Source organism: Polypterus senegalus, chromosome 3, assembly GCF_016835505.1.
Source record: "Polypterus senegalus isolate Bchr_013 chromosome 3, ASM1683550v1, whole genome shotgun sequence".
NCBI lineage: Eukaryota > Metazoa > Chordata > Cladistia > Polypteriformes > Polypteridae > Polypterus > Polypterus senegalus.
Genome location: NC_053156.1, coordinates 36,694,962 through 36,721,852, shown reverse-complemented (window position 1 = coordinate 36,721,852; position 26,891 = coordinate 36,694,962). Strand labels below are relative to the sequence as shown.

The 26,891-nt window shown below is 41.1% G+C and overlaps 1 protein-coding gene across 5 annotated transcripts in view; it reads left to right on the top strand.

Moving 5' to 3' along the window:
- Positions 1–25,437, top strand: part of LOC120525021 (sentrin-specific protease 3-like) — a 66,214-nt gene extending 40,777 nt beyond the window's left edge. For 4 of the 5 annotated variants that reach the window (XM_039746950.1, XM_039746946.1, XM_039746948.1 and 1 more), the window contains exons 9-12: positions 16,318–16,455; positions 16,845–16,928; positions 22,048–22,098; positions 25,231–25,437. In XM_039746950.1, coding sequence (XP_039602884.1) covers positions 16,318–16,455; positions 16,845–16,928; positions 22,048–22,098; positions 25,231–25,341 — 384 coding nt within the window. In that variant the 3' untranslated portion in view covers positions 25,342–25,437. Of the gene's footprint in view, positions 1–4,295; positions 4,530–16,317; positions 16,456–16,844; positions 16,929–22,047; positions 22,099–25,230 lie in introns of those variants that run through there. The other variant, XM_039746951.1, reaches the window with a different exon arrangement.
- The last annotated feature ends 1,454 nt before the right edge of the window (positions 25,438–26,891 follow it).

Below are 26,891 nucleotides of genomic sequence, written 5' to 3'. Positions count from 1 at the left end.
AGGAACACTTTTAATCAGAGTATAGCATAAAGTCAATGATACTTATGGGATATTAATCTTGGTCAGTTAAGTAGCAGAGGGGGTTGTTAATCAGTTTCAGCTGCTGTGGTGTTAATGAAATTAACAACAGATGCACTAGAGGGGCAACAATGAGATGACCCCCAAAACAGGAATGGTTTAACAGGTGGAGGCCACTGACATTTTTTCCTCCTCATCTTTTCTGACTGTTTCTTCACTAGTTTTGCATTTGGCTACAGTCAGTGTCACTACTGGTAGCATGAGGCGATACCTGGACCCTACAGAGGTTGCACAGGTAGTCCAACTTCTCCAGGATGGCACATCAATACGTGTCATTGCCAGAAGGTTTGCTGTCTCCCCCTGCACAGTCTCAAGGGCATGGAGGAGATTCTAGGAGACAAGCAGTTACTCTAGGAGAGCTGGAGAGGGCCATAGAAGGTCCATAACCCATCAGCAGGATAAGGTATCTGCTCCTTTGGGCAAGGAGAAACAGGATGAGCACTGCCAGAGCCCTACAAAATGACCTCCAGCAGGCAACTAGTGTGAATGTCTCTGACCAAACAACCAGAAAGACTTCATGAGGGTGACCCAAGGGCCCCATGTCCTCTAATGGGCCCTGAGCTCACTGCCCAGCAGCATGCAGCTCGATTGGCATTCGCCATAGAATACCAGAATTGGCAGATGCACCACTGGTGCCCTGTGCTTTTACAGATGAGAGCAGGTTCACCCTGAGCACGTGACAGAAATGAAAGGGTCTGGAGAAGCCATGGAGAACATTATGCTGCCTGTAACATCATTCAGCATGAGCAGTTTGGTGGTGGGTTAATGATTGTCTGGGGAGGCATATCCATGGAGGGTCACACAGACTGCTACAGGCTTGACAAAGGCACCTTGGCTGCCATTAGGTATCAGGATGAAATCTTTGGACCCATTGTCAGACCCTATGCTGGTACAGTGGCTCCTGGTGCACGACAATTCCTGGCCTCATGTGGTGAGAGTATGCAGGCAGTTCCTGGAGGATGAAGGAATTGATACCATTGACTGGCCACCACACTTTCCTGACCTAAATCCAATAGAACACCTCTGGGACATTATGTTTTGGTCCATCCAATGCCCCCAGGTTGCACCTCAGACTGTCCAGGAGCTCAGTGATGCCCTGGTCCAGATCTGGGAGGAGATGCCCCACAACACCATCTGTCATCTCATTAGAAGCATGAACCGATGTTGTCAGGCACGTATACAAGAACACAGGGACCATACAAAGTGCTGCGTACAATTTTGAGTTGCTGCAATTAAATTTTGGCAAAATGGACTAGCCTGCCACATAATTTTTTCACTCTGATTTTTGGGGCGTCTTTGAATTCAGGGCTCTGTAGGTTGATCATTTTCATTTCCATCAAGCGATGTGGCATCCTTTCATTCCTAACACATTACCCAGTCTATATCAGTATAGATATCCAGGAGGATTTCTTTTTCCCATTGAGATCTGATGTGTTTTCAAAGTGTTCCTTTATTTTTTTTGAGCAGTTTATATATATATATATATATATATATATATATATATATATATATATATATATATATATATATATATATATATATATATATATATATATATATATATATATATATATATATATATATATATATATATATATAATATAATATATATATTTATATATATATATATATATATAAAATAAATATACACACACAATTGTGTTTTTTGCAATGACCATCAACATATGCTATGATCCATCACTAGGAAAAGCAAGAATTTATCTGTTGCAATGTTTTACTCCTTGGCATTTGTGTAACATGTTCAAGAGTTAAGGAGTTCCAGTGAACTAATATTAGAGGTTACATAATAATCAGATGTATCAGAAATAAATCCCATTGCTTTAGAAAGTTTCACCTAGAACTTTAAAGTACTCTATTCAGTTTAACAATTTATTTAATGGACTTTGTAAGTACTATTTGTATTTTTAATTGATGGTGGAATAAATGTGCTGTACTGCTGTTCTCTAGCTTTGAGAGTCACAAAGCTGCATTCAATGTGTCACTTCATGCAAACCACCACACTGAACTCCTTTATTATCTGTTATTGTTTATTTTTAACAGTGTGAAATTTTAAAACTGAAAACTTTTTGAGTGCTCAGACTTTTGGCGGCTACCGTTAAGGATTGCCACAGCGGATCATCTTTTTCCATATCTTTCTGTCCTCTGCATCTTGCTCAGTTACACCCATCACCTGCGTGTCCTCTTTCACCTCATCCATATACCACCTCTTGGGCCTTCCTCTTTTCCTTTTACCTAGCTGCTGTATCCTTAACATCCTTTTCCCAATATACCCAGCATCTCTCCTCTTCACATGTCCAAACCAATGCAATCTCGCTTCTCTGACTTTGTCTCCCAACCGTCCAACTTGAGCCGACCCTCTAAAGTACTCATTTATAATCCTATCCATCCTCATCACATCCAGTGCAAATCTTAGCATCTTTAAGTTTTCTACCTCCAGCTCAGTCTCCTGCTTTCTGAGCAATGCCACCATTTCCAACCCATATAACATAGATGGTCTCACTACTGTTCTGTAGACCTTCCCCATCCCCTTAATTATTCTAAAAAAATGAAGTCTAGTTTTTGAAAGTCCCATAAAGTCTTACTATCTTCACACTATTTGGTAGCTTATTCCAAGTGTCTGTAGTTCTCTGTGTAAAGAAAAAACTGCCTAATGTTTGTGTGAAATTTACCCTTAAGTTTTCAACTGCATCCCCTTGTTCTTAATTAACTCATTTTAAATAATTCCCTTCATAATTTTAAACACTTCAATCATGTCACCCCTTAATCTTCTTTTGCATAAACTGAAAAGGCTTGGCTTTCATAATCTTCATAATTCATCCTCTGTATCCCTGGAATGAGCATAGTCACTGTTCTCTGGACTTTTTCTAGCACTATGTCCTTTTTGTAGCCTGGAGACGAAAACTGCAATCGGTACTCCTACGCTGTCAAACAAAATGTTAAGTTTACGGTAAAGTACCAGCAGCTGGGACTTGAGGAAAACTTAATTTTCATACCACAAAAAAAGTTTTCCGTGATGCATCCCACACCAGTGCAGTGCGAATGCTTTCTTTTTTTTTATGTCATGGTACATTAAACACCAACAGTCAGAGAGATGAGCCTCTGTTCTGTTTGCAAGGTCCAAAATACACGCTGTTTCTGTTTCCGTGTGGTTGCATTGAATTTATTGTATTATCGAGTGACTGCTCATTGGTTATTGGTTTACATGCACAGAGCCTGCCCCTGTGATTTTAGATAAAGTCAAACTGGTTAGATTTTTGTTGGGTTGAACCACAGGCTGGTTGCAGTGAGTTGCTGGGGATGTTATACTACATGACCAGTTAAGGGAACATGCTGCAACATTTCCAACTTTCTTAAGATTATGTAAACACAGTCTGCAACTGCAAATCGTGTAGTGTGACAAGGACTTAAGGAGAGGTATTTTCCCCAACCCAGATTATTAAAGAATTTTACTTCCTTTCAACCAGTGTGTTACCGTGCATCAGTGCAAATAAATAGGTGGTTCCACAATCAAGCTGAAAAATGTAAAAGCCTGTGGCAGCTCTTAATAAGAAGACAAAGCTTTCATTGCTAATTTCTACAGTCTAGCCTTGACCAACATTAACTTTTTTTTTTTTTTTTGTTTTATGAACATAAAATAAGAAAATAAAACTTCACACTTTGCATCCTTATGAAATAAGACAGATCCTGCTTGTTGTTTTAAAAAAAAAACATATTTAAGTTTCTCAGTGCCCACCTCAAATGTCTCATGTTATCACATTGTTTAGCTGTCAGTTTCCATGTTTAGCTTGGTTAGTCAGTTGTCCTACCTCTTCTCTCTGCCCACACCAGCCCCTTGAGTCCTGAACATCCTTTGATTTGAGATTCATTGTTTTCAAATCATTTAGTGCAGCTTCCTGTCATGTCTTGTTTAGCCTTCATCTTGATGAACCACTTCACTTAATCATTTCCTGCATTTTGCTTCACATGTACAAACCACCTTAACCCATTTCACTTCAGCACAACATCTGTCACTTCCACAAGTCTTTCTTTTGGCATTCATTTTCTTCTCACTCTGAGACTCTCTATACATCTATCTGGTCGTTCTCCTCTGTTCTTTCCAGTGTTGCTTCATGTTCATCTTCCATTGGCCATGTCTCACTTCCTCGGAGCATACTACTCCTCACACAGCTTTTATAAACTTTATCCTTTTATCTCAGAGACACTCCTTTAGAAGAGAGTGTGTGGCAGCTTCTGGAACTTCTTCCATACACCTCTCACCCTGGCTATCAGTGCTGTGCCCGTACCTCTGTCTGCATTCAGCATGTCACCTAAGTAAGTGCAACTTCTCTACTTTCTCCAAAATAACCCTATTGCCAATATATACATTTACACTTTCTACATCCGTATTCTGCAGCCCTGCACAGCTATTTCTATAAAAAAAGAGAGAAAAAAGTTTGTAAACAATGTGATTATTTACATGTAACCACTTCCATGGAAATCCCATAGACTTTTGTGGTTACCTTTTCCATCACAATCCTGAAAGACTCGGACAAAATCTCTGGTGCAGGCCTCCTACACATGAAAACTCTCACTTTTTCCATTATTCTTTATAGTATCCTGACTTTTCCTCATTTGTCATCTCCACTTTACTATCTGTTCCACCTCCATATTTTTTCATATCTCGCCAGATTTCTACTGTTTTCAATCACACGGTTTCTAGTGAGGTTACAAATGACGAGCAGAAAGGGATTGTATGAAAGCGCATAGTTTGTGTCCGCCCCCATTGTCAGAACAGTGACCTATGGATTTGAGTGAAGAATAAATATATTTCTTTGAGTGTTACAGATGGAGTCCTCGCATAACACTGCTACTTTTTACATTTTTGTTTTTTTATCATTAGGAATGTCAAGTTACTGCCATTCCTTGACTTTTTCCTAAATAGATGCACTGTAAATGCCCATGCTACTGTAAGTCCATGCAGATAAAGCTTTATTTTTTTTGACTGATGATATTTTGACACCATTTTGAATTGAGATAAGCCTGCTCACTACCTGTAAAAGTTGACAATAAAATGGTAAAGAAGGATGCTACCAATAAAATGTAGACTTAGTTTTAGGTGGGAAGACCTAAAAAAATGTTACCATTTTATAGACTTTTGCAGTTACTCTTCGATCACAAATCACTCCTGTCACGCTTCTTCTTCACCTCTGTGCTGCACTCTTCTTTGTTTTGCACTGCTGAACCCAAGTATTTAACATACCTTCACCACTTCTGCTCCTCATTTCACATACCTTCCACCTCCTTCCCTCCGTTATGTACATGTACTCAGTCTTACTCCTACTGATTAATTTCCCTTCTCTCCAGTGTGTTCCTCCACTTCTCCATATTCACATTAACCTGCTGTCTACTCTCACTACAGATCACGATGTCATCTGTGAACATCATAGTCCATGGAGTTACCTGTCTCACCTCCTCTATGAACTTGTCCATCACCATTGCAAACAGAAAAATGCTCAGACCTGATCCTTGATGTAATCCTATTTTCTCACCTTGAACTAGGCTGTCATTCCAACCGCACACCTTACTACAGTCATGCTGTCCTCATACGTATCCTGTACCACCCTTGCATACTTTTCTGCTACCCCCAGCTTCCTCATACAGTACAACAATATATTTTTGTATAGCCTAAAATCACACAAGGAGTGCTGCAGTGGATTTTTAACAGGCCCTGTCTTTTGACAGCTCCCCAGCCTTGAAGAAAATCCCAAAAAAACCTTGTAGGGAAAAAATGGAAGATATCTTGGGAAAGGCAATTCAGGGAGAGACCCCTTTCCAAATAGGCTGGGTGTCAAACCATGGAATAAATAAAATACAATGCACAAAGCAGAGCACAGGTAATCCTCATCACAGATCTAAATGACCAATCTATTATTACCACCTCAGAAATACAGTACAATAATAGGGCAAAATGCAATAGTAGATTATATCACATTTGAGGATTTAAATGTGTTCAGAGTCCTGGAGACCTTGGCCAACAAGCTGTCTCCCCTCCTACTGGCTATTTCACAGCTTAGTCCGCGCCAGACTGGACAATCTGAAGAAAGGACTTCTACCTGAAGATTCCAGTGCTGACTTTTCCATAGGCTGGCAAACAACTTGCCATTAGAGCATTGGCACCAAGTGCCATATACGAGTACCAAGAAGTGAAACTGAGTAGGTGAGTGTTAGTAGCAAATTATAAATATCATATTACTTATGTTTCAGTACTAATGACTAACAGATGGAGTATGTACAGTTAATCAGCAGCTCTAGTCTGGGTATGCTAAACTGAAATAGTGAATCTTCAACCTGGATTTAAAAGCCGAGACTGAAGAGGCATCTCTAACAGTAGCAGGCAGACCATTCCACATCTTCAGTGCCCTGTACCTGAAAGCTTGACCTCCCACTGTTAGTTTATTAATCCTTGGACTCGTAAGCAGATCAGCATCTTGAAATCTTAAAGTGAGCTCTAGTTTGTAGGTAATGATAAGTAGAATTTTTAAAGTTAAGACTTCCTTATCTGCTACAGGATTAAAATTTCTAAAGTGTTGAATGCAAGGTGATACAGGGTTTGCCAGGCTAATATGCAGCTTACATTGTGATGCTGAAATCTGGAATCTTGCATTTTTAATTTTCTCATTAAAGTAGTTCATAAACTCTGTTGGTGTTTTGTATTGTAGTTCTGAATTCTCATTTGTTAAAGTAGCCACTGCTCTAAACAGTATACGAGAATTGTCTGTTGTTTTAGAGTAGCAGTCTGGGCAAGCTTTAAAGAGAGCTTTTTTTATATTTTTTAACACTCTCTTCCCATGCAATTTCAAATTCCTGCAGCTTTGCTGTTCATCTACATTCCAGTTTTTCACACTCTAATTTAAGAGCTTGAGTACTCTCATTAAACCAGGGTGAGTTTCTTGTGATTTTGATCACTTTTGTTTTAAGCTGTACCACTGCATTCAGAGCATCTCTCAAGGTCATATTAAAATTTTATGTTAGTTGATTTAGTTTGTTTTCCACTATTATACTTCCCTTACTCAAAAGTATTCTGAAGCAGAATTACAATCTGATGTTGCACTCTTTGTTTTAAACTGTGAGTATTGGTAAGGGCACCGCCAAATCGAAATTAATTTAGTGATCAGTAATGTTTAAATTTCAGCTCTAAGTTATAATTAAATTTAATGTGTGGTTATGATCATGAGTTGGACCTTTGATAACCTCTCAAAATCCAACTGAATTTAACAAATGAAAACATTTGCTAAAAATGTCAGTTTACACATTATTATGTACATTAAAATTCCCCCTTTAACAATACACAATCATGATTTATAGCCAAATCAGATAAAAGGTTGCCAAATTCAGTCATGAATAATGAATATGGCCCTTGTGGGCTGTAAAGTAGTGCTACAGTTGTGCTGGAATCGGTTTCAATTCAGATAAAATTCTGTTACAACAAACTGCTAGGGACCTAAAAAAATATTTCGTTGTAATGAAAATTTCGTAGTAATGAGATTCCGTATTTGTTACTATAGTGCTTTTAACTTTCCTCAAGGTGTTTGCAATCATTTTAATAGCTTCTTTCACGTTAATTTTATTCTCCTCCTGACAACACATTATGCTGATGAGAATTTTTCTCAGCATTTCCTTGCGATAATACAGTTTCAGGGTGCGAATGATGCCCAAATCCAATGGCTGAACCACCGCTATGCAATTGGGTGGGAGGAATTCAATGCAAACATTATCTAAATGTGGAAGCCTGTTGTGGGCAGCACAGTTATCAATTCGAAGCCGAATCATCCTTTTCTTCATATTGTGAGGTTTCTGAACTCTCTTGGGACCCCACCCAATGGGACAAAACATCAAAGTGCGATTGCCGGGACTGTGGAAGATTTTGACCGTTGCCAGGGCAGGGCAACAGCAGGTTCACAGCGCTGCAGCAAAGCGCGACAGAAGCAAATCTTAAAAGATCATGGTCGCGCTGTAAGTCCCTGTCTTGCACCCCAAAACACGAGACTGATTATCAGTACTTTAGCAAAACTAGCTTTATTCAGCTTGAAACAGGGACAGCAGGGTTATTTATTGTAGCGTGATCTACCACTCTCCTATACAGATGCAGTAGTCAGGCAGGGTTGTGGCTAAGTTAGTGGTCAAATAATACTGTTCCCTGCATTGTTGCAGTGTTTCTTGCATCATCCATTGAGATTTTTTCTGTTTGCTTTGGCAGCGAGCCGTAGCAGAGCTGTGAGCCTGCTGTTACTCCAGCAACGTATAAATAGTATCCCACAGATGCGGTGATCACACTTCTGGACTCTCTTCAGTGTGTTGTCCAGTTGGGGGAGGTCCCAAGAGAGTTTAGAAACCTCACAGCTGTGACTTTGCTTTTTCTTGAATGAGTGGCGCATTAATAGGAATGTTTCTTGAACAAGCATCACTGAAACCCATAAAAGCTGCTTTTTCGACGTCTTCAAATGCAGCAGTTCACATACGTTTGCAACCAAGATTTCTCTTTTTTTGCTTGGTCTTTCAAGAAAGTTGACAGTGTCTAGCAATTTTTTTTTCTTTTTGCTGGGATCTTGAGTCGTGAAAATTTTAAGTTTTTTTTTTTCCTTCTATTTTTCTAATTTAAACTGTTGTTTTTCATGTCTGCCATTTCTATAGGAGAGTAACAGTGTGTTAAATTCCTGTGGATGTTTTTCAAATGTTGACGAGCAATAAGCAAAAGGTATCACTGAAATCCGCAGAAAACAAAAACGGCAAAAAAAAAAACAATATGAGAAGTTCAAAGAGAATTTTTTTTTACAATATTTCTGTTTGGGGATCGTTGTGCACAAATAAGTTGCAACCATAGAACTAACTGCTCTGTGGATGATTCATTGAGGCATTTCAAGGTCTTTTGGGCACTTCGTTATAATGAAAGTATGCTGAATGTATTTCATAGTAACGAGATTTCTATAGACTCGTGTCATCGGGGAAACTGTCTGGACCATAAAAATACTTCGTTGTAATGAAAATTTCGTTGTAAAAATGTGTTGAAATGGAATTTTGCCCTAAAGAATGTGAAATCACCTAAATGTTTTGATGTGATTTGCATTTTGTCACAATGAATTATTCAAAGGCCACCTCCTCAACCAGTATCTCTAGATTTTTAAAGAAATGTGTGTCCATCTGGTGATGCCTCGGCTAGGGGAACACTGTCAGATTTCCTAAGCCAGGCTTCCATGAAAAACGCAAATCAGATTTAACACTTGATATCATTTACCAACAGCTTTTCTTCCAAGAGAGCAAATGTGTAATAAAGCATCACTTAGCACTGCATAATGTTTCTGTGTGTGTGTGTGTGTATATATATTTATTTATTTATTTATTGATTGATTGATTGATTGTGAGCCGGAGGGCTGATCGCACCCCAAGAAGATAGACGCCCCTGGGAAAACCACAACCCCTGAAACGCAGACTACCCTCACATTGCTCCTTATCCTTGCGCTAGAACGTGTAATACAAACTTTGCGCGGTACTCCGCTGACTTAAAAGCCTTGTGCAGCGCCTGTCAGTTTTGGAATTGATTGTTTGCTTTTATCTCTCTTTCTCTCTCTCTCTCTCCGACATTCTCTGCTCCTAGCGGAACTGTCATCTCTGACTTGTCATGGAGCACGTTTAAGCTTTTGAAAAAAGAAACAAATGTTTGTTTGCAGTGTTTGAATAAAATTCCTGTTTTCTACAACCACCTGTGTCTCTGTGCAAATCTGTGACCCAAGCGTGACAAGTGGTACCAGGAGTGGTTGCACAGATGGATACCGCCGAAGACTTATTTCAAATGGCTAAAAGTTAGGCACTTAGACTGGAAACTAAACATGAATTACCCAATCCATGCGCAAATTCAAGATTTGATACATAAAGTGCACTGCTGGTTTGAAGGAGACGTGATGGAAAAAGTTCTCATGAATATACTACTGACCGGATACCTGCAGTTCTTAGAGATTAATTTCTGGGTCAAGATATTTAATCATTAATGATTATGTCGAGACGATTGGAGCTGATTCGCAAACTGTGAACAAACGTCCAGGACATTCTCCTCGCTTACATCGACAAGCTGCAGGACCTGAAAATCGAATGGGGTCAGGTAAGACCCCGGGGAATCCAGTTGTAGAAGAGATGGCCATTTCTGAGGAAATGGCAACAGCGGGCGGAGGAAACCGTGGACGTCGCAAAGGATATTTCGGAAGTGGCGTCAACCGTAGATGTTTCCGGTGTGATCAACTCAGCCATTTGGCAAGAGAATGTCGCTGGTCTCCAGCTCAGTCGATGGAAGTTGGACTGGCCGAGGTTTGTTGTTCAAATATTACATATTCTTCGGAAAGAAAAGATGGATTGTTTATCCCGGTTAAATTGGGGGTGGCAGAGAAATCTCAGCATTGTTAGACTTGGGGAGTGACCTTTGTATTGTGAGACGAGACTGTCTTGATGAAAGATCGCTTAGAGACTGTGAGACTGTAAAAATACGATGTGTACATTGTGATGTTAGAGATTATCAAACATTACTTCTTTAACTTACATGGGTTGTCATTTTAAAGTTTGAACTGCAGTCTGATACTTGCCCATGGCCATTACTCATAGGACGGAGAAATGCCCTTTTTCCTAGACTAATTAATAAATATCAGGGACCAGTAATCGAGTCCAGTATTGAACTGGGGGTGGGGGGGGAAGAAGAAGAAGAAGAAAACCAAGACGAACTGGTAGCGGCTGGGGAAAATCTAAAACCCAACTTAGATATTGAACCCGATCTCTCCAGTGAGATGGAGGTCACCCCCGACAATTTTCCAGAATGAGCTGGTCCTTCTACATCTTCCCAGATTGCAAACGCCTCCGAACACAAACCGAGTATTATGCGTTTGCAGCATACTGATAGCTCATTAGAATATGCATTTAAACAGGCTCGCTCTGCTAATGACTTATTACCCCGAACTTTATAGAAAAGGATGGTTGCCTTTTCGGAGTGATCTCCGATCATTTGGAGGGGGAATTTATTGAACAACTGGTGGTACCGGAAGCACATAGGGAAACTGTGTTGCATCTGGCACATTCACACATCTTGGGAGGGCACCTCGGTGCTGACAAAACCAGAGAGCGGTTATCAAAACGATTTTATTGGCTAAATATGGGAAAAGATGTTGAACGGTTTTGTACTTCATGTCCAGACTGCCAGATCATCTCTGTATATAAGCCTCCTCGGGCTCCCCTTTTGTCCTATGCCCATTTTGGAAGTTCCCTTTCAGTGTGTGGGATTAGATATTGTGGGTCTTTTACCTACGACTAAGAATGGGTACCAATATTTGCTGGTGTTGGTTGACTTTGCAACACGATATCCAGAAGTGATTGCCCTGAAAAAGGCCAATTCCTCGGCTGTAGCCAAAGCTCTGTGTGATATTTTTACTCGTATTGGTATCCCTAGAGAAATCTTAACTGATCAAGGCACACCTTTCACTTCTCGCGTGATGAAACAATTGTGTGACAGCTTTACTATTAAGAAATTGAGTACTACTGTTTACCATCCTCAAACGAATGGTTTGACCGAGCGATTTAACAAAACTTTGAAACAGATGATCAGACGAGTTGCTCATAATGATCCCACAACCTGGGACACTGTCCTACCTTTTGTTTTGTACACGGTGCGAGAATCACCACAGGCGTCCACTGGCTTGAGTCCCTTAGAGTTGTTGTTCGGCTGGCAGCCGCATGGCATCCTGGATGTTGTACGAGAGGAATGGATAGGAAACGAGAGAGCAGCTCAAGGACCAAGCTTTGCAGATCGGCTAATTTCGTTGCAAGACAGAATTTCTATGCTTTCCTCTATTGCTGTGGAGCATCAACAACGAGAACAGGAAGCTCAGAAGCGTCTTTATGATAGGCGCAGTAAGCTCCGTGAATTCAAACCTGGTGATCGTGTTTTGGTACTGGTTCCGTACGATCCACACATTCTTGACTAAATGGCAGGGCCCCGCCATTATTGAGGAGCATATGAGTCCGGTAAATTACAAGGTTAGAATACCAGGCCGGCGCAAACCATTCCAGATTTTACACATTAACCTCTTGAAGAAATGGCACGACCGATAAGAGGTTAAGGCCCGAGTTATACTTCACGCGACACGACGCATGCTGCAGCGGACGCTCCTGCTACGCAAGTGTTGTAGTGTTTATACTTGTGCGTGTACTTTACGTAAATCTGGAGTAATCCACCAGGTGGCAGTGCGAGAGATAATCGCGGTGAGAACATATTCGGCTTCTCTGTGTTGTGAATTGCCTAAAACGCCTATTAAATTCCGATGACACCTTACCGCAATATCTCTGAAAAGGATGTTTATTGATTAAATCCATAAATCCAGGGATGTATGTGTCCATTCCAGGAAGCATTGGGCACGAGTGAGAAACAGTCCTTTGACGGGGCCTCAGCTCATCGCAAGGTGAATACAAGCACACACATACACTAGCTTCATTTTAGCGGCACCAAATCCCCAAATCTGCATATCTTTGGAAGGAAACCGGAGCACAGTGTGGAATACAAGCAGGAAATACCAGCAACATAACTCCCTGCGAGACAGCAGTGCTATCGCTCCGCCACCGTGACACGACCATGTGTGTAATTTCCCCCATGTGTGTATTTATTAACAGTATTCATTATTTAAACAAAATTATATGTAAAATGTAACATACACATTTTAATGCATTTCATCATGAAAGTGATATCAAGTATAAATCTAAAGATTCTAAATGTGTAGAGAGTTGGAATATCATACATTTAATTTGTTCTGTTTGGCGATTTATTGCTGCTTTCCGCTGCTGAAGCAAAATGCCGACATACAGATGCATTCGTGGTGCTTTTATATTCAAGCGTCGCATATTCCCGATCGTAATGACACGCTACATTTTAAAAGTCTCACATACCATCTTTTGTGCCATGTATTTTTTATTGTTTTACTTTACCTGCTGTCAGGTCCAAGAAGCTCGAAGCGATTAAAAACTGGGATGATGTTTACGACCGTCTGCTTTAATGATAAAGTAAACTACGAGGTTAAAGTGGACATTTTGAGATTAAAGCTGAAATTTCCACTTTAATCACAAAATACACGTTTTCACCGTGTCCTTTATTTTTTTCTCATTGACTCAAATATAACGCTATACATTATGTTGCTGCTGTTGCAAAAATTACAAAATAAAAAAGACATATATAAATGACACAATACATTTTAAAAGTCTCACATACCATCTTTTGTGCCGTCTATTTTTTTTTTTTGCAACTTCACATCGGCTACATAATGTATAGCGCTGTATTTGAGCCATTTATCAAACAGCAAAGTGTGCACATCGATCCCCGGAGGATCTCCATAGAGGCTTGCTGTCACATGTAGATAGTAAACAGAGACTCTGACGTCACGTTTCCGACTTTTAGCACACTGCGCCTCCCGACTTTTTACTGGTACTGCAACTCGCACACGTGTCACGTTAATTTCTGAGGATCTGCTCAGAGGACGCGTGAAATGAACGCTGGGAACGCGTGGCAGCCATGATGTGGGCGCGTATGCGTTCTGAGCGTGAAGTATAAATGAGCCCTTAAGGTTACCACTTCCTTGGCTGCTGTTTCTCAAACCGATGTTGCCATTGGTAACGATTTTACTGACACACAAAAGACTTTATCTTGCAAACAGACGCAAGTCCGTTTGGGGTGGGCGCAGTCCTGTCACAAATTTTTGATGGAGAGGAACATCCAATTACATATTTAAGTAGGAAATTACTTCTTAGGGAATGTAATTATTCTACAATTGAGAAAGAATGCTTGGCAATTAGGTCGGCTGTGGAAGCGCTTCGCTATTACTTGTGGGGACGAAACTTCACTCTGGTAACTGATCATGCTCCACTTCAATGGTTATACCGACAGAAAGATACAAACTCTCGCCTAATGAGATGGTTTCTGGGTTTCCAACCTTTAGTTTCACAGTAAAGCACCGACCAGGTTCTGAACACGTCAACGCAGACGTATTATCACGCCTACATGAATATGAACCTGGTACAGAGAGTCGCTTGATTCACAAGAATGTGAATAAAGTTGAGGGGGGAGGGTGTGAGCTGTAGGGCTGATCGCACCCCAAGAAGATGCAGACGCCCCTGGGAAAACCACAACCCCTGAAACACAGACTACCCTCACATTGCTCATTATCCTTGCACTATAACGCGTAATACAAACCTTGTGCGGTACTCCGCCGACTTAAAAGCCTTGTGCAGCGCCTGTCAATTTTGGAATTGTTTGCTTTTATCTCTCTTCCTCTCTCTCTGACATTCTCTGCTCCTAGCGGAACTGTCATCTCTGACTTGTCATGGAGCACGTTTAAGCTTTTGAAAAAAGAAACAAATGTTTGTTTGCAGTGTTTGAATAAAATTCCTGTTTTCTACAACCACCTGTGTCTCTGTTCAAATCTGTGACCCAAGAGTGACAATATATAATTTTTTAACTAAGTTACTATTACATATACCCCTGGTATAGGATCTGGTTTTATCTATTGATTTAATTAACTTGATTACTTGATAACCAAAAAATAAGGCTATCAAGTAATTTAAATTTTGTATTATGACTAAACTTATAAGATGGTCCACAGCAGGGATTATGGAGGACAGCTACAGGATAGTAACCGGTGGATAAACGACAACCTATGATTTAAGATCACAAGACTGTGGTCTGGATGATGCTCTCATCAGTCAGTCGGGCAGTTTTTGTGCCATGTTATGAGATAAAACAATCTGCTATAAATCGCATCTCCTCTATATATAATCTTGGTAAGGGGCCAGACACACATTTTGCTTTGGTGCATAGAGATGAACCTTCCCTTTAATACCTCAGATTGATGTAAATAAATATTGTTAGTAACAACATGCAGCAATAAGTTAGATGCTTCATCTGCAAAAGCATCCATTTGAGGCTTTATCAGAATCTGCCTCTGAATACCACAGTTTCTTTGGGTTTACACTCCAATTTCATCCATCTCACTCCAGAAGTCTGCTTTCTCCTCCCTCTCACATCCCGCTTGCTGTGCATATGCACTGACAAGCTCATCGCCTCCAAAACACTCGTAACATACTTTTCCTTTTACTATTACACCTACCCCATTTTCTCTTCCTGACCACACCATGATAGAACAGTTTGCCCCCACCTCCAATACTTCTGGCCATAATCACTTTCCACTTGGTCTCCTTTACATAAAACCTCTACCTTTCTCTGCTCTATCACATTAGCTAGCTCTCTCCTTTTAACAGTCATAGTTCCAGCAAAGTTCTAACTCCACACTCTTTCCCTTCATCCTCTTCCATGGTCTTAGTCAGTTTTCCCCCTTTTGTTTTCCTTTGCCTTTTTTTGCTCAGCAGTAGCATAGTTTACACCGATACCCTGCTGGACAGCAGCATCGGTGGCGGCAGTTTGTAACCCAGGCCTTAACCGATCTGGTATGGGTGTTGTTTCTCATCCGCAAGTTTGATTTGGTATAGGTTTTATTCTAGATGCCCTTCCTAATGCAACCCTCCCCAGTTTGCTCAGGCTTGGCACCAGCACGAACTCTGCACTTGTTTGTGCATCCCCAGTGGCCAGGTTAAGTATTGCTCCATCACTGTGGATAAAATTTTAAAAAATTCCAAGTGTTGCGAGTTGTCACCCTGTAGGGTGGGTTAAGTATGGTCTATTACTATGGGTAACATAAAAAAAATTAAGAGTTGTTCATAGTGTTTATAGGATTTTACAGCTACCAGAATTAATTCAGTAAATGTTGATCTGAAGGGTAAATATTTTATTGATGCCATTCCTTAATTTGTTTTCTTTCATTTTTGTTGAGAAAGGGGTATGGGAACAAGAATGTGCAACTCCAAAAGTAAATAGAATTCCTAACTTAATAATAATAATAGTGATTTGAACTGAGTATTTTCTTCACCCCAATAATGCCATCTGTCGACTCTGACTTTGCATAGGGGCTATGCATCCAGGCCTTACAGAAGGCCTTTGGCTATGTTGACTGCTCCTAACACATCAGGTTGGAGAGTTACTAATGCAAAGTATTGCTTTAAAATTCTTCATTAATGTTAAAAAGCTCAGTTTTCATTATTCAGTGCAAATATTTCTACATCAAATAATAAGAACTACTTGGAAAAGATTTTTTTTCCCTCTTTTTCTAGGTGGACATATTTAAAAAAGAGCTGCTGTTGATACCCATTCACCTGGAGGTGCATTGGTCTCTAGTCTCTGTGGATGTTACAAAAAGGAGCATTACCTATTTTGACTCTCAGCGGACTCTGAATAGACGGTGTCCAAAGGTATTTTATAGTATGGCAACCTTTCTGAAGATTTACCTTTTCTAAAGGGACAGCCAAAAAAAAAATACCTGACCGTTAGAACGCTGTAAATGTTTTTTGGAAATGTAGGTTTTCACTGACCTTGGGCTCAGGTTATCTTCCGTTTCTAATTTTGTGGCTTTTATGTCTTTGCTACTAAAACATCCTCTTTAGCACTATAGTATGTTGTCAAAGCAAGAAGTTTTGAAATACGGGATTGCAAACAAGTATTTCAGTGCAACATTTTAAATAATTACTACATGTTAGTTCTTGTATGTACTGTTTCAGTATTGATGGCAAATGGTTTTGTATATTAACTATCTGTTCAGTGTCTTATGCAAAACATTTTCTTTTACTGTCTGTTTTGTTAGCACATTGCCAAGTATCTACAGGCTGAAGCTGTCAAGAAAGACAAGATAGAATTCTTTGATGGGTGGAAGGGTTACTTTAAAATGGTATGCCAAACTCCTCTTTAAAGTATTCTAATGTTGCTGCAAAATATAATTTTTCTTATATGCTTTTACTTGAATAATTTCTCTGTTTACATGTTATACCTCCTGTATATTTGTAAGTCTACCTTCTCCATTGCTTTTCATTTTATCCATATAATTGACACTTGCAATATAAATATATCGCTGCACCATTTTAATTTAGTTAGGCAAGATGAACACTTCAATGTAAACTCAGATATGTGTTGTGAATTGAAGGTTAAGCAACCAACAAGTAAATTGGTTTGTTTTCAGTATATCACACAATACTTTTTTTCTATATGGCACCCTTCCCACAACTAAAAGCAGTTCACAAACATTTAGAAGGATTCAGTAAGAGCAGATGTGCAGAAAAAGCTCCACAAACAACACAATAGAAACAAGTCCATCCATCCTCTTCAGCTTATCCGGGGTCGGGTCGCCGGGGCAGCAGCTTGAGCAGAGAGGCCTAGACTTCCCTCTCCCCGGCACCTTCTTCCAGCTCTTCTGGGAGAATCCCAAGGCGTTCCCAAGCCATCCGGGAGACCTAGTCCATCCAGCGTGTCCTGGGTCTTCTCCGGGGCCGCCTCCTGGTTGGACATGCCCGGAACATCTCACCAGGAAGGCGTCCAGGAGGCATCCTGATTAGATGCCCGAGCCACCTCATCTGACTCCTCTCTATGCGGAGGAGTAGCGGCCGTACTCTGAGCCCCTCCCGGATGACTGAGCTTTTCACCCTATCTTTAAGGGAAAGCCCAGACACCCTGTGGAGGAAACTCATTTCAGCCGCTTGTACTCGCGATCTCGTTCTTTTGGTCACTACCCATAGCTCATGACCATAGGTGAGGGTAGGAATATAGATCGGCTGGTAAATTGAGAGCTTTGCCTTACGGCTCAGCTCTTTTTACACCACGACAGACCGATGCAGAGCCCGCATCACTGCGGATGCCACACCGACCCGCCTGTCGATCTCACGGTCAATTCTTCCCTCACTCGTGAACAAGACCCCGAGATACTTAAACTCCTCCACTTGGAGCAGGATCTCTCCCCCAACCCTAAGAGGGTGCTCCACCCTTTTCCGGCTGAGGACCATGGTCTCGGAATTGGAGGTGCTGATTCTCATCCCAGCCGCTTCACACTCGGCTGCAAAATGATTCAGAGAGAGCTGAAGATCACGGCCTGATGAAGCAAACAGGACAACATCATCTGCATAAAGCAGTGACCCAATCCTGAGTCCACCAAACCGGACCCCTTCAACACCCTGGCTGCGTCTAGAAATTCTGTCCATAAAAGTTGTGAACAGAATCGGTGACAAAGGGCAGCCCTGGCGGAGTCCAACTCTCACTGGAAACGGGCTCAATTGACTGCCAGCAATGCGTACCAAGCTCTGACACCAGTTGTACTGGGATCGAACAGCTCTTAGGGGATCCGGTACCCCATACTCCCGGAGCACCCCCCACAGGATTCCCCGAGGGACACGGTCGAACGCGTTTTACAAGTCCACAAAACACATGTAGACTGGTTGGGCAAACTCCCATGCATCCTCCAGGACTCTACCGGAGGTGTAGAACTGGTCCACTGTTCCGCGACCAGGACGAAAACCACACTGTTCCTCCTGAATCCGAGGTTCGACTATCTGACGGACCCTCCTCTCCAGAACCCCCAAATAGACTTTTCCAGGGAGACTGAGGAGTGTGATCCCTCTGTAGTTGGAACACACCCTCCGGTCCCCCTTTTTAAAGTGGGGGACGTCCACCCCAGTCTGCCAATCCAGAGGCACTGTCTCCGATGTCGTGAGACATGTCAACCAAGACAGTCCTACAACATACAGAGTCTTGAACTCCAGGCGTATCTCATCCACCCCCGGGGCCCGCCCACCTCCGAGTCCCCAGGCTCTGCTTCCTTATTGGACGGCATGTTAGTGGGATTGAAGAGGTCTTCGAAGTACTCCACTCACCGACACACAACGTCCCGAGTCGAGGTCAGTAGTGCACCATCCCCACCATATACGGTGTTGACACTGCACTGCTTCCCCCTCCTGAGACGCCGGACGGTGGACCAGAATCTCCTCGAAGCCATCCGAAAATCGTTCTTCATGGCCTCTCCAAACTCCTCCCATGCCCGAGTTCTTGCCTCAGCAACCACCGAAGCCACATTCCACTTGGCCTGCCGGTACCTATCGGCTGCCTCCAGAGACCCACAGGACAAAAAGGTCCTATAGGACTCATTCAGCTTGACGGCATCCCTCACCGCCGGTGTCCACCAACAGGTTCGGGAATTGCCGCCACGACTGGCACCGACCACCTTACGGTCACCACTCTGGTCAGCCACCTCAACAATAGAGGCACGGAACATGGCCCATTCGGACTCAATGTCTCCCCACCTCCCTCGGAGTGTGGTCTAAGTTCTGCCGAAGGTGGGAGTTCAACCTACTTCTGACAGGGGACTCTGCTAGCCGTTCCCAGCAGACCCTCACAACATGTTTAGGCCTACCAGGCCTGACTGGCATCTTCCCCCACCATTGAAGCCGTGACGAGCACAGAAGTCCAATAACAAAACACCGCTCAGGTTCAGATCAGGGGGGCATTCCTCCCAATCACACCCTTCCAGATCTCACTGTCATTGCCCACGTGAGCATTGAAGTCTCCCAGCAGAACGAGGGAGTCCCCAGAAGGTATGCCGTCTAGCACCCCCTCCAGAGACTCCAAAAAGGGTGGATACTCCAAACTGCTGTTCGGTGCATACTCACAAACAGTCAGGACCCTGACCCAAAAACCCCCAAAGGCGGACGGAGGCCACCCTCTCGTCCACCGAGGTAAACCCCAATGCACAGGCTCCAAGTTGGGGGGGCAAAATAAGTATGCCCACACCTGCTCGGCGCCCCACTGGGGGCAACTCCAGAGTGGTAGAGAGTCCAGCCCCTCTCAAGGAGATTGGTTCCAGAGTCCAAGCTGTGCGTCGAGCTGAGTCCGACTATATCTAGCTGGAACCTCTCGACCTCACGCACTAGCTCAGGCTCCTTCCCCTTCAGAGAGGTGACATTCCACGTCCCAAGAGCCAGTTTCTGTAGCAAAGGATCAGACCGCCAAGGTCACCGCTTTAAGCCACCACCCAACTCACACTGCACCCAACCTACTTGACCCCTCCCATAAGTGGTGAGCCCATGGGAAGGAGGACCCACATTGCCTCTTCGGGCTGTTCCCGGCCGAGCTCCATGGGTGCAGGCCCGGCCACCAGGTGCTCGCCATCGAGCCCCATCTCCAGGCCTAGCTCCAGAGGGGTGACCCACGTCCGGGCAAGGGAAAACGTTGTCCAAAGTTTTTGCTCATCATTGGAGGTTTGTTGAACCACTCTTTGTGTCATCCCTCACCTAGGACCAGTTTGCCTTGGGTGGCCCAAGTCCCGGACAACATAGCTCCTAGGATCATTGGGACACGCAAACCCCTCCACCACGATAAGGTGACGGTTCAAGGAGGAGAATAGAAACAAGTATAAACAATTATTTGTTTGTCTACTATCACTGTGTATTTTATTCCTGTTTATTGTGCTAATATGGAAGTGTGTGTTTCATGTATTTACAAGTATAAAAGATAAATACATGAAACACACACTTCCATATTAGCACAAGAAATCAACAGGAATAAAATACACAGTGATAGTAGACAAACAAATAATTGTATGTGGGGGGTGTGTTTTTTTTTTTTTTTTTTAAAAAGTTCCTGGACAAAGAGTGAAAGGGTAAGCGGCTCTGTATATGATGATGGCTTTTTAAATCATTAAGGCTGTAATCAAAATTGTTAGTAAGACTGTTGTAAAGTGTGGTTGCAATACCGCTGAAGACTGTCACCAATAAACCATAAATACAGTATTGGTGCTGTTTGCATTTAATGTTACCTATACTGAGAGTGACACTGGTTTCATCAACAATTGAATGCAGAAACTGGACTGAGATGAAAACCTGCAGGTTTTTATCCCAACCAGTTAAACAAACAATGAGTACCTTTTACATCTAATTGATCCAATTACCATGCTGTTTTTCAGCGTCTTTTTTACTTTTAGAAAAGCATTTTGGGATACAATGAGAAGAAATACATACTTTTTTTTTTTTTTTTTTTTAAACTTTAAATGCTTAACTTTGCTTTACTATTTTCATTTTGGTTCACTGTTTTATCTTGAGTCTGCTCCCTTAATTGTACTGATGTTTTTCTTTTAGACCAGAATTCACTTTATTTTTCTTTTCAGAAAGTTTTCCCAAGGACTTTTTATCATGTTTTACATGATGAACTGCTGGTGAAAGTTGTTTATGCCTTAGATTGCTCTGACATGGTAGCTTATGGGTCTGTTCCTATATTTTCAGGCTTGCATGTTATTTGTCTTTCAGCAGATCCTTCTATTTCTTTGATTTCATTCCTAATCTTAATCTCCTGTGCCTGGTGCATGATTTTTATGTTAGCCACTTTAAGATGGCCAAATTCTCTTTTGACTGAGTTTATACTTGGTGTTAAATTACAGAATTAGTGACTGGTTTGAAAGTTTATGATCAACAGTAGGGTTAGAAGCTCAGAAGAGGTGGTTTTTATATTGTGCATGCCATTCATTCTCAAATCTTCTTAGAGACATTTAAACCAGTATTCTTCGTTGAATGCATAAAGGGACTTTATTGGTATGAATTCCTACAAAGATTATTCTAGGATTGTTTTCAGTATCTTGGTAGGGCATACAGCTGACATTTTTATTTTCCTACTGATCTTAGTGATAAGCATGTAGGAAACTTGATTTTTTGTGCAAAAGCAATTCATTTTCCTTCACTATTATGTACACTTAATACACTTGTATATGCTGTGGTTTCACCCCACAGTCCAACACATTGATGTTGGCTGCTGTATTGATACTGAATTTCTGTGTGTTTCCATTATGTCTTGAATTCCTGCAGGGTTCCACAGCTGTCTGATTTTGACAAACATTGTAAGAAAGTGGACGGGACTGTATTTTAAAAATCTGTTTTGTCTTAAAGTTAATTGCTAGAATTGTGAAAGACTTAAAAGAGCTATGTTATTCATCACTAGAAAGTTAAAGAAACTAAATTTGTTCTCCTTGTATTTTTTAGAATGTTGCTAGACAAAACAACGACAGTGATTGTGGAGCATTTGTTTTGCAGGTAAGAAACCTGTTTGTAATGCATACTTATATATTAATTTAAAAAAACTTTTTCAATGTTTTAAGTATAGTTGTATTATTAGTCTTTAAAAGTGACACAACCTGTTTAGTATTATCAAAGCCAGTTGGATACACAAAAAAAATCATTAACTACTCAAACATTTCTGCTCTCTGCTAAATTTTTGATTAATTACTTTTTTTTTGGTTCAAGTGTCTTTCAAGGTGAATGCTTAAAGCAAAAAAATAAAGCTGTTTAATAGTACAGCATTTAAGATATAATTGTTGTAGAAGAGTAGTAACATAATACTGATTAGGTGTTGTATTTTATACATTAATTTGATCTCATTCAATTTAATAAACCACAAAAAATGTAAAGTAGGTTAGGGTAGATGGAGCAGGTATTTCTATGGCTCTTTTTCGCTTTTGCATCTGTAAAAGTTGCTTGCAAACACTTCAGCTCCAAGCATCTACTCTTTGCCTTTATGTACAGAAAAACATTGTACATTGTGGATGTAATACTCCTGTGGCAGATTGTCATCTGACCACACCCAGAATTTAACTCTCCTTTGAATGAATTAGGATTATGAAACCTGAAAGCTGTGATCCACAAATTATTTTGGCACTGGTCTTGCTTCTCTGGCACTATAGTTCCAATCTACTGCACTGTATTAGCCGAGCCAGTTATTTGCCTGAATGTCCAGTGTTTTAATATTTCCTAAAGCAAATATTTGCAAATTCTGCTTGTGCTGTGACTGAGTCAAATGAACTGTCTGCTAATGACTGTATCTGTAATACAAAGTCCTTTGCCAGGATATTCAACAGAGAAGGGTGTGTTTTTTATATTTACATCTGTCTGCTATATAGTGCCTTTTCTCTCTTTTAATCTGTCTATTTTATAATGCACTAGCCAACCCGCGGCGTACCATACGCCGCATAATCAGGCCGGTTTTTTAATAATTTTTAAGCACAGGGAGAAAATTAACATTTGAAAAATCGGTAATGTAATAAATCAGCAAGAAAAGCAACATTGTAACAATGCACGGAACGAACCAACACACAATCGTCTGTGCGGCGCTCAGCTGCGGAGGGTGGAACGGGACGAAAGGAGGACGACGTCCACTCGCTCCCTCCGTCATGCTAGTCTGCTGATTTCTCGTCCAGTATGTGCTGCCTGCTCATGTGCCCACCTCCGACTCGTCAATCGAGTCGTTGTCGTCTTTGTATAGTCCAGATGCAGCTGTGACTCACGTAGACTTTTCATTGCTCTGTGCGGTTTTGGCTGCCTTTCTAATATATAATCCACCAAGACACCCGACCACGGTAGCAATGAGGTGGGAGGGGGGTGTGTACAAAGTGCAGGAGCATTTAAGAAGACGCATGTTTTGTCGTGGATGCGAATTGCTGTATGTAGCATGTAAAACAGTTTGCTATGGTGCATGCGGCCGTGCGTCGTAACCGAAAACTCGTTTTTTAAAGACTGCCCATTTCATTGTGTATACGACTGTAGGTGAATGAAAAGATGCAACTCTGGAGAGGGCAACATACAAAACAGCGTTTTACACGCTGCATACAGTGATTCACATTTGCGGCAAATTGTTTTACACGCTGCATTCAGCGATTTACATCCGTGACAAACATGCCTCTTCTTAGATAGATAGTCCTGTCGCGCCCACCCTCGTTCTCGAAGCATACACACTGCCTGGTCATGTGGTGCCTCTGTGTGAACCAGTCAGGCACAGAGAAGGTCAGCTGCCGAGAGAGTGTCTCGACTGTTGCAGGGCCTGCATTGGTGAAGCAGGTGAGACGGTAATGAAACAGAGGCACAGGGCTTATTGGTTTTTAAAGACTGCTTCCTTCATTGGGTTTTAACCAATGCACGGAACGAACCAACACACAATCGTCCATGCAGCGCTCAGGCACGGAGGGTGGAACGGGAGGAGAGGAGAAGGACGTCCATTCCGCTCCCTCCGTCGTGCTAGTCTGCCGATTTCTCGTTCAGTATACACTGCTTGCTCATGTGCCCACCTCCAACTCGTCACTCAAGTCGTTGTCATCTTTGTACAGTCCAGATGCACCTGTGACTCAAGTAGACTTTTCATTGCTCTCTGCGGTTTTGGCTGCCTTTCTATATATAATCCACCAAGACACCCGACCACGGTAGCAATGAGGTGGGAGGGGTGTGTGTACAAAGTGCAGGAGCATCTAAGAAGATGCATATTTGTCGCAGATGCGAATTGCTGTATGTAGCATGTAAAACAGTTTGCTATGGTGCACGCGGTCATGCGTCTTAACCGAAAACTCATTTTTTTAAGACTGCTCACTTCATTGTGGTTTAACCTCAGTTGTAAAGGAATGTTTTAAGGATCCCATGGGATACCCCTCGCAAACAATTTTTCACGCTGCCGATTCACCTCCGCGAGAAACATGCCTCTATTAACAGTCAACATGGGTCGGAGCTGTATGTGACCTCTACAACAGATGAATATAAATGACGCCGGTTTTTCTGTGTCGTCGCGTCCGAGTTGGTGGGCGTGGCTCTGAGTTGTCGTCGTATCCAATGGTCTTGGAGTTGGTGGGCATGGCTCCTTCCTGCGTGCGCTATAGGTGTCTCACTTGTCGGCGGCTTAGTGAATCCACGCCCCTTCTGGCGTGCCTTCCATGTTTGTCTTGCCTTTCCATGGGTGTCTTGCCTTATTGAATTTTATAGATAGAGAGAGAGAGAGAGAGACTTTCTAGCTATTTGTCTATCTTTAATAGTTCATTTTCCAGAGTAAACTGAAAATGTTTTAAATTCAGCTTTAAATATGTCAACTGCATAGCTTTTCTACAAAACAGACACAATTTCAAAGGTATGAAATACCTTTGGAGATGTACCAGTGTTTCATAAATGCCGATTACTAAATAAAATCCCATTTCTCTTCGGGGAGAGAGTTTCCTACTTCATAAGAATAATACATTAATACATGCAACATAAACCCTCTTTTGTTCAACAGTGAACCTTACATAAAGGTGTTGCAATAGTTGTAACAGTTATTAAAACACTATAAAAAATATATATAACCTGGGTAATCTGGTAAAGAAAATTGAGGTTTTGACAGGAATACTAAGTTTCTTTTTTCTTTCCAATTCTTAGTACTGCAAGTGTCTAGCATTGGCCCAGCCATTCAGCTTCACCCAGCAAGACATGCCCAAACTACGAAGACAGATCTACAAAGAACTGTGTCATTGTAAATTAACGCTGTGAACAACAATGCAGCTTCTTACCAACACCTGCAGCCTGAGGCAAAGTTTAAAAATTTTTTTTTTTTGTTTATTTCTGTCACACTGTACTGGTTTTTTTTTTTTTCCTCCCCCTTTCATTTCTTGAACCCTGAAGTAATCACTTGGACACTAACAGAGTTGTAGGATATCCTGCAACAGCCGACAAAGTGACAGTTTAACTGGACATTAACTTGGGGTTAACTTTTGCATGGAGGGCTGTAGGACAATTCACTTTCATCTGGGACGATGGTAGACTTTGTTTTTCCTCTCGGGCAGGAGCAAAGTGGTGTTTCATAAGCTCAATTGAAGGAATATACAGTTAGAATCATTTTGGTTTCCTAGTTTTTGTACTTAAACATCTTTCTCTATTGCCATATTCATTTAATTTAAATGTTTCTTGAAAATGTTAAAACTTTTAAAGTGTTTTATATATGAAAAAAGTGGGATAAATAAAATTGGAAAAATATGGACCATTTATTTCTGGAATGTTTCATCTTTGGAAAGAAAATATCAATGATAATGTAAAAATCCATATTCTGACACATGTAGTCATGAATTAGTTTTTAAAAATTGCCTCAGTCACACATTTGTGCATGGGCTACATTTTAATAATATATGCTTTTTTTGTGGTGTCAAGTTGCTCATTTTCTGCTCTGTTAAAGTAATTGTGACTTCATGTGGCAAGTGTTTTGCTATTAATGTTTGATTTTTAGAATGCATTTGAAATAACATAGTTATTAGCTTTTTACTTAAGAAATGGGAGATGAGGAATCTCTGCAGTATGGCTGTTGGCTACAGTGTCCTAGGATCTAAACTTCATATTATGGCTGAGATCCATCCTTTGATTTGTGTGTTTACTGTGTTTCAGTCTGTTAGCTCCTTCCCTTTAAAGGCAATGTGATGTGGTAATCAGTCTCTGCTAGATTATCACGGTGTCCTCTCAATCTACTGAATATGTGTGTTCATGACTTACCATTCCTTTATTGTGTGTTGCTCTTGCAGATAATTTACATTTTACATAATATAATGGATGGAAGTAAACATGCACTCAACTTCCATCCAATCTATCAAATAAATAAAAGTGACTTTTCACTCCAGCCTTCTAATCAGAATGGACGAATAGGTTTTGGGAACCAAGGTTATTATAGTTTTGCCTTTTTATATTAGTTTTTATTTCTATATTTTTTCTGACCTTGGAAATTCAGTTTAGTTTTAGTTTTCCTTCATCATGTATTTTAGTTTTAATTTGTTTTTTATTTCACAAAGACATTTCTATTTTTATATCTATTAGTTTCAGTAATTATGGCATGGTTAAAAAGCTACTATGGAGTTTAGTTTTGTGTCACAATCAGACAGAAATGTACACTTAACAGGTTAGGATACGAGTTTAAAAGCTTACTACACTACATTGTTTACTGTCTGGTTTTGTTTTTGTCTGGTAAAAACGAGAATAATAAAAACCAGATACTGAATATGAACAATTTTATACAATTTAATTTTTAAAAATATTTTTAATGTGATTTGTGCAGAACA